The following is an 11,749-nucleotide window of genomic DNA, read 5'->3' as shown; positions in this document are numbered from 1 at the left end:
GTTGTCAATGTTTTTGTTTGTATATTTGTGGTTACTTATGTGTTTATGAACGAGTCTAAGAAAAAAGAGAAGAAAAGAACACTTGACGAAGATATTGACCCAATATTACTAACAAAAAAATTAAAAGGTGCGGTAGGTCCACGAGGACTCAGGGGACCACCGGGACCTAAAGGAAATGATGGGCTACAAGGACCGAAAGGAGAAACGGGTCCCGCCGGTGAGACGGGCCCGCAAGGAATCACGGGAGAAGAAGGGTCAAAAGGAGAAACAGGAGCGAAAGGAGAAGTTGGACAAACGGGTCCCGCTGGCATAACCGGAACACGAGGTCTCAGGGGGCCGCAAGGACCTAAAGGAGAAGTGGGGGAATCGGGCCCAGCAGGACCTGAGGGAAAAATGGGACAATCGGGTCCCGCTGGTATAACCGGTCCGGCGGGACCACGAGGTCTCAGGGGACCACAAGGGCCAAAGGGAGAAACAGGAGCAAAAGGAGAAGTTGGACAATCGGGTCCCGCTGGCATAACCGGTCCGGCGGGACCACGAGGTCTCAGGGGACCGCAAGGACCTAAAGGAGAAGTGGGGGAATCGGGCCCAGCAGGACCTGAGGGAAAAATGGGACAACCGGGTCCCTCTGGCATGACCGGCCCGGCGGGACCACGAGGTCTCAGGGGCCCGCAAGGGACAAAGGGAGAAACAGGAACAAAAGGAGAAGTTGGACAATCGGGTTCCGCTGGTTTAACCGGTCCGGCGGGACCACGAGGTCTCAGGGGACCGCAAGGGCCTAAAGGAGAAGTGGGGGAATCGGGCCCAGCAGGACCTGAGGGAAAAATGGGACAATCGGGTACCGCTGGCATAAGCATAACCGGTTCGGCGGGACCACGAGGTCTCAGGGGACCAAAAGGACCTAAAGGAGAATTGGGGAAAACAGGTCTGCAAGGATTACAAGGATCAAAAGGAGAAGCTGGACACATGGGTCCCGCTGGTTTAACCGGTTCGGCGGGATCACGAGGTCTCAGGGGACCACAAGGGCCAAAAGGAGAATTGGGGGAAACAGGTCTGCAAGGATTACAAGGATCAAAAGGAGAAGCTGGACACATGGGTCCCGCTGGTTTAACCGGTTCGGCGGGATCACGAGGTCTCAGGGGACCACAAGGGCCAAAAGGAGAAGTGGGAGAAACGGGCCCAGCAGGACCTGAAGGACAAATGGGACAATCGGGTACCGCTGGTTTAACCGGTCCGGCGGGACCACGAGGTCTCAGGGGACCGCAAGGGCAAAAAGGCGAAGCGGGAGAAACGGGTCCGCAAGGATCAAAGGGAGAAGCTGGACAACCGGGTCCAACGGGAGCAAAAGGAGAAGCTGGACAAACGGGTCCCGCTGGCATAACCGGTCCGGCGGGACCACGAGGTCTCAGGGGACCGCAAGGGCCAAAGGGAGAAGTGGGAGAAACAGGTCCGCAAGGATTCGTAGGACTTCAAGGATCAAAGGGAGAATCTGGACAACCGGGAGTAAAAGGAGAGGCGGGTCCCGCTGGCATAACCGGTCCGGCGGGACCACGAGGTCTCAGGGGACAGCAAGGGCCTAAAGGAGAAGTGGGGGAATCGGGCCCAGCAGGACCTGAAGGAAAAATGGGACAATCGGGTCCCGCTGGCATAACTGGCCCGGCGGGACCACGAGGTCTCAGGGGCCCGCAAGGACCTAAAGGAGAAATGGGGGGATCGGGCCCAGCAGGACCTGAAGGAAAAATGGGACAATCGGGTACCGCTGGCATAACTGGAACGGCGGGACCACGAGGTCTCAGGGGACCGCACGGGCCAAAAGGAGAAGTGGGCGAAACAGGTCCGCAAGGATTCGTAGGGCTGCAAGGATCAAAGGGAGAAGCTGGACAAACGGGTCCACGAGGTCTCAGGGGACCGCAAGGGCCAAAGGGAGAAGTGGGAGAAACAGGTCCGCAAGGATTCGTAGGACTGCAAGGATCACAGGGAGAATCTGGACAACCGGGAGCAAAAGGAGAAGTGGGACAAACGGGTCCCGCTGGCATAACCGGTCCGGCAGGACCACGAGGTCTCAGGGGACCACAAGGACCTGAAGGAGAAGTGGGGGGATCGGGCCCAGCAGGACCTGAAGGAAAAATGGGACAACCGGGTCCCGCTGGCATAACCGGTCCGGCGGGACCACGAGGTCTCAGGGGACTGCAAGGGCCAAAAGGAGAAGTGGGAGAAACAGGTCCGCAAGGATTTGTAGGACTGCAAGGATCAAAGGGAGAAGCTGGACAAACGGGTCCCTCTGGCATAACCGGTCCGGCGGGACCACGAGGTCTCAGGGGACCGCAAGGACCTAAAGGAGAAATGGGGGAATCGGGCCCAGCAGGACCTGAAGGAAAAATGGGACAATCGGGTCCCGCTGGCATAACCGGTCCGGCGGGACCACGAGGTCTCAGGGGACCAAAAGGGCCAAAAGGAGAAGTGGGAGAATCAGGTCCGCAAGGATTCGTAGGACTGCAAGGATCAAAGGGAGAATCTGGACAACCGGGAGCAAAAGGAGAAGTGGGACAAACGGGTCCCGCTGGCATAACCGGTCCGGCGGGACCACGAGGTCTCAGGGGACCAAAAGGGCCAAAAGGAGAAGTGGGAGAAACAGGTCCCGCTGGCATAACCGGTCCGGCGGGACCACGAGGTCTCAGGGGACCAAAAGGGCCAAAAGGAGAAGTGGGAGAAACAGGAGCAAAAGGAGAAATGGGACAAACGGGTCCCGCTGGCATAACCGGTCCGGCAGGACCACGAGGTCTCAGGGGACCACAAGGACCTGAAGGAGAAGTGGGGGGATCGGGCCCAGCAGGACCTGAAGGAAAAATGGGACAAACGGGTCCCGCTGGCATAACCGGTCCGGCGGGACCACGAGGTCTCAGGGGACCACAACAAACGGGTCCCGCTGGCATAACCGGTCCGGCAGGACCACGAGGTCTCAGGGGACCACAAGGACCTGAAGGAGAAGTGGGGGGATCGGGCCCAGCAGGACCTGAAGGAAAAATGGGACAAACGGGTCCCGCTGGCATAACCGGTCCGGCAGGACCACGAGGTCTCAGGGGACCACAAGGACCTGAAGGAGAAGTGGGGGGATCGGGCCCAGCAGGACCTGAAGGAAAAATGGGACAACCGGGTCCCGCTGGCATAACCGGCCCGGTGGGACCACGAGGTCTCAGGGGACCGCAAGGGCCAAAGGGAGAAGTGGGAGAAACAGGTCTGCAAGGATTCGTAGGACTGCAAGGATCAAAGGGAGAAGCTGGACAACCGGGAGCAAAAGGAGAAGTGGGACAAACGGGTCCCGCTGGTATAACCGGTCCGGCGGGACCACGAGGTCTCAGGGGACCGCAAGGGCCAAATGGAGAAACAGGAGCAAAGGGAGAAGTGGGACATTCGGGTCCCGCTGGTTTAACCGGTCCGGCGGGACCACGAGGTCTCAGGGGACCACAAGGACCTAAAGGAGAAGTGGGGGAATCGGGCCCAGCAGGACTTGAAGGAAAAATGGGGCAATCGGGTACTGCTGGCATAACTGGCCCGGCGGGACCACGAGGTCTCAGGGGCCCGCAAGGTACAAAGGGAGAAACAGGAGCAAAAGGAGAAGTTGGTCAAACGGGTCTCGCTGGCATAATTGGCCCGGCGGGACCACGAGGTCTCAGGGGCCCGCAAGGGACAAAGGGAGAAACAGGAGCAAAAGGAGAAGTGGGACAAACGGGTCTCGCTGGCATAATTGGCCCGGCGGGACCACGAGGTCTCAGGGGCCCGCAAGGGACAAAGGGAGAAACAGGAGCAAAAGGAGAAGTGGGACAAACGGGTCTCGCTGGCATAATTGGCCCGGCGGGACCACGAGGTCTCAGGGGCCCGCAAGGGACAAAGGGAGAAACAGGAGCAAAAGGAGAAGTGGGACAAACGGGTCTCGCTGGCATAATTGGCCCGGCGGGACCACGAGGTCTCAGGGGCCCGCAAGGGACAAAGGGAGAAACAGGAGCAAAAGGAGAAGTGGGACAAACGGGTCTCGCTGGCATAATTGGCCCGGCGGGACCACGAGGTCTCAGGGGACCTAAAGGAGAAGTGGGGGAATCGGGCCCAGCAGGACCCGAGGGGCAAATGGGACAATCGGGTACCGCTGGCCCGGCGGGACCACGAGGTCTCAGGGGACCACAAGGACCAGAGGGAGAAACAGGAACAAAAGGAGAAGTTGGACAATCGGGTCCCGTTGGCATGACCGGTCCGGCGGGACCACGAGGCCTCAGGGGACAGCAAGGGCCAAGAGGAGAAACAGGAGCAAAAGGAAAAATTGGGCGAACGGGTACCGCTGGCATAACCGGTCCTGCGGGACCACGAGGTCTCAGGGGACCACAAGGGCCAAGAGGAGAAACAGGAACAAAAGGAGAAGTTGGGCGAACGGGTACCACTGGCATAACCGGTCCGGCGGGACCAAAAGGTCTCAGGGGACCACAAGGGCCAAGAGGAGAAACAGGAGTTGGACAAACGGGTCCCGCTGGCATGACCGGTCCTGCGGGACCACGAGGTCTCAGGGGACCACAAGGATTTGAGGGGCTACGAGGTTCCAGAGGGGAAAAGGGATCCAGGGGACCACCAGGGAAAACGGGTCCCATCGGCGAACCTGGCCTGAGGGGGTCGCGAGGTTTCACGGGACCGAAGGGGCCGCAAGGTCCGCAGGGGCCGCAAGGGCCTCGAGGACCAGCAGGGTCAATTACAGATGTAGATTGGACGAAATCAGAGTTTATTAATAATTTGATATACACAATCTATCAAATATGCCTTAAATTAAATGATGAACACCTCTTCAGTGAAAACATGAATTCCAAAAAATACAAAATCAGCTACTCATTTTTACCCAACAAACGTTATAGAGTGTATCATTTAGGCAAATTGGGCGCGAAGTCGGAGCGGTCACAGTAATAAAAAAAAATATCAAAAAGAAACAAAAATAAAAGACATTACTAGTGCTAAATGGCGCATTTTCACAACAAAGTTATGGACAAATTGTATAAAGTTTTAAACAGAATGCCATTGTTACTATTGCCTGAACCGAGTTTGCAAATTATCGCCACGGACAACAAGAATGGTATTCTCAGATTTGATGAAATGAATTTGAGAGCCACTTGTGTGGACGGCACAATAAGCGTGTACCCCCGGACGGGTGGTGTGCTTGTCTATAATGGCAACAAATGGAAAAGAAGAATTAATGATGGGTTTTCTTTTGACTCGTTAGAGAAACAATTTCTGAAATCGGGCAAGAAAATCAACTCATCCGCTATGGAGGTCCATGAACAACAAGGAATACCTCTGACGGAACAGCTAAAGTCAATTCACGTTTTAAATTTTTTTTGGCAAACGTTGCAAAAAATAAATACGGGTAAAGATGACATCGACGTTCATAAAAAACCTTTTGCAGGGTGAGAAACGATCGACACTAGATGTCGAAAAGATATTAGGCGGATCGCATGGCCGCATTTTTCTTTCAAACCAAGAAGAAGTTGAATCGTCGACTAGTAGTATCTTTGGCGATAACGTAACGCGTAAAATCGAGAACAAATATGCAGAGGGTGAGCGTGGGACGATTACGGCAGAAAACGTGTTAATCGACCCACGCACGAACGAACGCGTGTCCACATTCCCCCAACTCTCCGTAGTGGTAGAAACGACAAAAGAATCCGGCACGGGACTCGTTACTGGGAAATTGGTTGATGGTGTTTTACGCGTGGAAGCTGGTGACGCGCCCGGTCGCTTACGCCTGGACAAGAGTAGACTGGTTGATTTTTTACATCGCCACGTCCAGTCTCACGTACCTTTGGATGACGCGTTGGTTACCTTAGACGATCAGGTCTTGTTCGGATTCGACCCAACGAGTGAGATTCTGAAGGCGGTTTCTAGCCACATGACAGTGTTGCACTCGTTTCTCAAGAGTGTATTGTTGAGTTTGTTGCAACACATTCAACAATGGGGCCCGGCGACCCTTGAAAAGGGGGAAGGAAACGAACTCGCTTTTTACACAACGGCGGAATGTGTGATTGGCATATACATAGCGATCAAAACTGCGTCGGAGGCCACAGCCAAGGCGAACGAAGCAGTCGGTAACAAACGACGCACGGGAAATACTCGGTGTAGGTGCTGTGGAGGAGCCGGGCATGGTACGAGTCCCCTCATCCATCCGTTCATGGAGGCTGTGGGGTTGGTGGCGCTGGCCCAACCACCAAAGCCGAAAAAGACACTGCCGCCCGAATTTGTCGCCGCTCGCAAACCTCCAATAAAACGGGTGGCGATGAGTCCGACTACACCCATTGGAAAAAGACGACGCGCCTTACCACCCCCGGCTGCGGATCCTCTGGGTTCGAGCCTTGCCCCCGAACCTCCTTTGGGTTCGAACCTTGTCCCGAGTAAAGCTGCCGTCGACCGTCTCATGTTAGAAAACGAAATTGCAGGCATCGACCCTTCCCGTACATTTGTCAAGGAGAGAGATATGGCCCAAACCGCGGCCATAAAGTCTGCAGCAGCAACAACAGCGAGTTCATAGTTTATTTTCTCATCGGAACTCTGTTTTTTGTTGGTACCGATACATATTGGTCGTGACAAATATTAACCGTGTGTCGGAACTCTGTTTTTGCAATCCCCCGACAGATTCGTGCGGATTCGGAAATCCTAATAGATAAACATTTGTTTGCTCAAGATTTTTATTAAAAACAAAACAAAGAAAAATGGGCTTTATTGGTTGTTTGCTTACATTTTTCTTATTCACCTACGTGCTGGGATATGTAATTGCACGAACTTCATACTATCTAGACACAAGAATGAACCCGACACTCGATGTGGCCAAATTCCTCAAGCTTAACGAAATCCAAACGGGTACAAAAGAAAAACGAATGGCGATCAATAACAAAATTCTACCACATTTGTCCTCTTCGACAAAACTGGACATCATTAGATATGAGATGTCCCCCGAGGTTTCACAAAAAAGAAGAGAAATATTACAAAAATCTAGTTAACAACCGAACAATGGGTCTTTCCACGTCGGAATTATATTTTTCCATGGTTCCGATACCTATCGGTCGTGACAAATATTGACCGTATATCGGAACCCCGTTTTTTCAATTCCCCGACAGCTCACTAGTTAATTTTTCCAAAGCAGGTGCAATCGACCGGGGGTGGAACAATTTCACTTTTCGTATCGCAAATGGGTGTGGTGGAGAGATATCGAAACCAATCTGTTTGTAGGGAGGCTACTGGAATCTGCACTTTTTTATCACCAAAAATAACGTTGAGATGGCTCCCATATGCTAGTTTGGCCGACGTGAAACCTTGTTTTTGTAGGCGTGATGCATCGGAATTGAGTTGGTGCCCTTCGACGGCCCCGGCGCCTGCTAGGAATGCAATAACTGCCGCTTCCAAAACCATCGCACACAAGTCAACGGGTTTACATTTTCCACAATGCGAACAGCTTGCCGACTGTACAATAGAGTCATTTATCATTCCGTAGAGGTGGTTCAATTCAATCGCTACGGCGTCCATTTTGGGATATAGGCCGAGGTTCCGAACTGAAAAATACCAACAACCACGGCGTTTTCCCGATCGAGATCAGTACACACCCATGTGGGATCCGGATCCACACAAACTCTGTGCAGACCATGGGAGTGCATCCCATATTTGGAGCGGTCGCGCGAATGCCGTATTCGACGGATAACAACTGTTTATCAATAACATTGGATTTTGGAGGCAACACGGGGAACGTGCTAGACCGTGCGCGGATTTTACTCTCGGAAAGAGAAACGAGTCAGAAACAATTTATAGCACTCAAATGCCGACACTCATTCTACAGTATTCTCGTATTCGCATCTGGCACCATCATTGTCGTAGGTTTACAAGATTCGCGTCTTATACGGCTATGCGTGACAAAAACCGTCTCCTCTATCGCCGATACCCTCGACTACCCCGTGAAAATTGAACGGGTTTCAATCGTGAATACCGTCTACACGCTAAATTGGTTCGCGATCAACTTGAACAACGTCAGGGACTTTTTTGTCCGGCATTGCATCGCCTTCACTTTTAACCCCGACACCTTTCCCGGCATGTTTTTCAAGATTAGGGTACCTTCACGACCGTTGAAGAAACACGAGACGCTCGGCCGTTATTACACGCGGATAGCGGCTGAGTTTGAAACAACGCCGCCCGCGGGATTGTTTAGGGTCAAGACGGTTCTCGTATTCAAGGTGGGCAAATGCACGGTACTCGGAGAATGTGGCGCGTTCGACATTGATGTGATATCAAAATTGCTATTTGGTTTTCTATTTTATTTTACGAATCGAAACATTAAATTGTCTCGACCTGAAGCTCATCGCATTATACAAACGTACGGTATCCCGCCATTGGAATGGTACTTGTACACTCATGTTTTTTTCCAAGCGCACCCGTACACCAAACCGTCCAAACAAACGGTACTCGACGCAGCTGTGGGGGTGGCGTCGGATATCGATCCGTCATATTATGGATCGTCGGGAACAATTCCTAACCTTGTTCCTAGCACATCCGAAATATTGTCGAAAAAGAAACAATGTATCGTCGATCCCGACCCCGCGTTCAACATCGGGTATAGCGTCGGTCACGGGGAGGTTTTTTCTACAAGCGCAGTTCGCAGTGCGGTGATGGAAATGGTAAGAGAGGTCGCTTCGTCGGGGTGTTATTCTGGAATAAGGGTCTACGATCCAGCTGCCGTAAAAATTGGGGAAGAGAGAATTGCGGCTGGTTGTAAACGACGCGTGAGGCGACGTCTATCAAGAGCCATCGAAGAGTTGGAAACGGAAGACACCGAGCTTGGCAGGTACGCGGTTGGTTCGAGAGTGTGCAGAGGCGACCAATTGCGAAAACGACATTTGGTAGAAACGACGAGAATGGAAACGTTGTGTAGTGTAAACGCGAACGTGAACAAACTTGTCACGGGAGGTAGGGCGACAGTCGTTGCGAACGTTATAGGATCGGACACGTATAGTGTGTTGCGCGACGCCAAGAATGTGCCCATGTCCAGTGGCCTGAAAAATGCCTTGCACCACTTGTTGGGTGCCGACCCAAACATGACCCCAAACAGCAGTCCGGGCAATCGATTTTTTGAGAGCGTCGTCAACTTGTCGTCGTCCACTCGCGTTGCTCCGTGCGTCGAGGCAAGGACGTTCGCCGCGCCTAGAGTGGTTTCAAACGCTCTCGCGATGGCTTCCCGTTATGCCACAAAATTGAGGCACAAAAAGAGCGGTCAACAACGACCAGAAGAGAATCTAGCAGCCACGGTTTCCAAACTACAGAAGCAGTATAGCATGGTTTTACACACTAATAGGTTCGCGCTCATTGATTTCATAAAAGCCGTTGTAACAACGGAGGATGAGCACGGCACCCGCGCTGGTGTCGAGATAAATCTAGACGAAATTCTAAGAAAACTCGAGAGTGATACTCTATTTTCCAGAGAAGAGGCGCCGATGGCGAATTATCGAACGTGTTTGCAAAAAAACACACAGGCCAAAATCGGATTGAGAAAAATGTCGGTCGGCAAAAATTCTAAAAAAAATAATACTCGCAAATGCGGGTGCTGTGATTTGTCTCTGTCGGAATGATGAAAAACCAGGGTTCCGATACGCAAATGATATTTGCCGGAGCCATTCTCCATCGGAATGATGGAAAACCAGAGTTCCGACGTGCAGAGAAACGGCTCGCGATTACCAAACTACAAGAATGCGGGTGCTGTGATCGGAATGATGGGAAACCAGAGTTCCGACGTCCAGGTCCATCTCGGAAGAAACTGTATCTTTTTTTTGTCTGCTCGCGGTGCCACAAAGTTAACCCCTTTCACCCTCCTTGATGTAATCGACGACGACGACGACGACGACGACGATGACGAGGCTTTTCGATAGACGAGAATTTCATGTCCAAAGTTTGTCATCGGTGTCTGGCTCCTACGAAAAAGGTTATGAGAGAAGTCGATGACAAAAATGGAGAAAAACGCATGAGGCAAGTCAGAGGTCTCATTAATGTTCGCTTGTGCAACAAGAATTATATTCGACCATTGGTGAGTCTTCGACTTCTGCTTCTGCGCCAACATCGTCACGGTGCTTCCACATTGGCGGATTCTTGTGGCCTTTGGATTTGGTGGAAAAAAAAAGACGAAGATGGAGCAAGGAAAATTTTATTTTTCACACAATAATAACTTTTTTTCACGGTAATTCGTCTCCGTGAAAAATCAAACCAGTAACGCGGTGGTGCACGGGATTTTCGACCTTGTTGATGACACGAGGACGAAATCTTGCCCACTAAAGGGTTATCAAATCTGTCGTTACAACGGAGGATGAGCACGGCACCCGCGCTGGTGTCGAGATAAATCTAGACGAAATTCTAAGAAAACTCGAGAGTGATACTCTATTTTCCAGAGAAGAGGCGCCGATGGCGAATTATCGAACGTGTTTGCAAAAAAACACACAGGCCAAAATCGGATTGAGAAAAATGTCGGTCGGCAAAAATTCTAAGAAAAATAATACTCGCAAATGCGGGTGCTGTGATTTGTCTCTGTCGGAATGATGAAAAACCAGGGTTCCGATACGCAAATGATATTTGCCGGAGCCATTCTCCATCGGAATGATGGAAAAACAGAGTTCCGACGTGCAGAGAAACGGCTCGCGATTACCAAACTACAAGAATGCGGGTGCTGTGATCGGAATGATGAAAGACCAGGGTTCCGATACGCAGATGATATTTGCCGGACCCATTCTCCATCGGAATGACGGGAAACCAGAGTTCCGACGTCCAGGTCCATCTCGGAAGAAACTGTATTTTTTTTTGTCTTTTCGTCAAATAAAAATCATTTTCAGTTTGGTAAATATTTATTTCACCCCCACACACCAAAAAAAAACTATACCATGGATTTGCAAAAATTTATCAAACACTTTTCGCCTTTGTATGCAAAATCTACATGGACACAATCACAATTGAACGGCGAGCTGCCTCATGCCTCGCCAGGTACTGCTTTTGTACTCCCTACTGGTCATATTATCAACAAACGCGCTGGTGCGGCGGCGACACCTCACGCTTGCAGCAAAGCGCCCGTTGTGACAAGAACCAACTTATATGGTTTCCATGAAAACAATTCATTCAATGCAGAGGATTTGTTATGTGCTTGTAAAAACCACGCACATTTATTGAAGGTTCCGGATAAAAACACATTTTCTTCTGATGCCATGTTTATTGAAAATTCATTGCTACCAGGTGCAGGGACCACACCGCTGGACACGTCACACTCCATCGAGGAACTTTTGAAGTTCGTCGTTGAAGACAAGTAACGGGAATCGAACACCTTTGAGTGCTCGTTGACAACGATCAGAAAGAACATACACGTATATTTCCTTATTTTCAACATCAACTATATTGTTATACACCGTTTGCCTTGCTGGTGGGTCATCATCACTAAAAAATGAATTTTTCAGTGTACCGACGACCACATTTATTTCGTCCATATTTTTTTTTACCAGGGTTGGTGGTTGATGACCTCGGCAGAATTTTTTTTTATGATAAATTGACATCGAAATGTTTGTAAATGTAATCTGCATCCTCTACCAAAAAACTCATTATCTCGGGTGCAGCGTATCCTACGACAAAACCGTATAGTTTGCTACATAACAAGGTTTTCTTTTGGCTAGGTAGTTTCAACATTCTGTTAAAGGTAGAAACCTTTTTCAAT

General features: G+C 51.0%; 1 protein-coding gene across 1 annotated transcript; it reads left to right on the top strand.

Annotated features, from left to right (window-relative positions):
* Positions 1-271: 271 nt before the first annotated feature.
* On the top strand, positions 272-6,556 carry LOC143023972 (uncharacterized). Its single transcript, XM_076182656.1, has 3 exons — positions 272-4,027; positions 4,199-4,740; positions 5,438-6,556. Exons 1-3 carry the CDS (start codon positions 394-396, stop codon positions 6,554-6,556), a joined length of 5,295 nt encoding a protein of 1,764 aa, XP_076038771.1. The 5' UTR covers positions 272-393.
* Positions 6,557-11,749: the final 5,193 nt, after the last annotated feature.

Source organism: Oratosquilla oratoria, unplaced genomic scaffold (genome assembly GCF_046742065.1).
Source record: "Oratosquilla oratoria isolate Oo_2021 unplaced genomic scaffold, ASM4674206v1 SCAFFOLD74, whole genome shotgun sequence".
Taxonomy (NCBI): domain Eukaryota; kingdom Metazoa; phylum Arthropoda; class Malacostraca; order Stomatopoda; family Squillidae; genus Oratosquilla; species Oratosquilla oratoria.
The sequence above is the reverse complement of the archived record's forward strand: the minus strand, read 5'-3'. Positions and strand labels throughout refer to the sequence as shown.

Coding starts and splice junctions, on each gene's coding strand:
- LOC143023972 (XM_076182656.1), top strand. CDS start 394: ATGGGACAATCGGGTCCCGCTGGTATAACCGGTCCGGCGGGACCACGA. Junction 4,028..4,198: donor AGGAGAAGTGGGACAAACGG/GTCTCGCTGGCA, acceptor AGGGAGAAACAG/GAACAAAAGGAGAAGTTGGA. Junction 4,741..5,437: donor CAGCAGGGTCAATTACAGAT/GTAGATTGGACG, acceptor AACCTTTTGCAG/GGTGAGAAACGATCGACACT.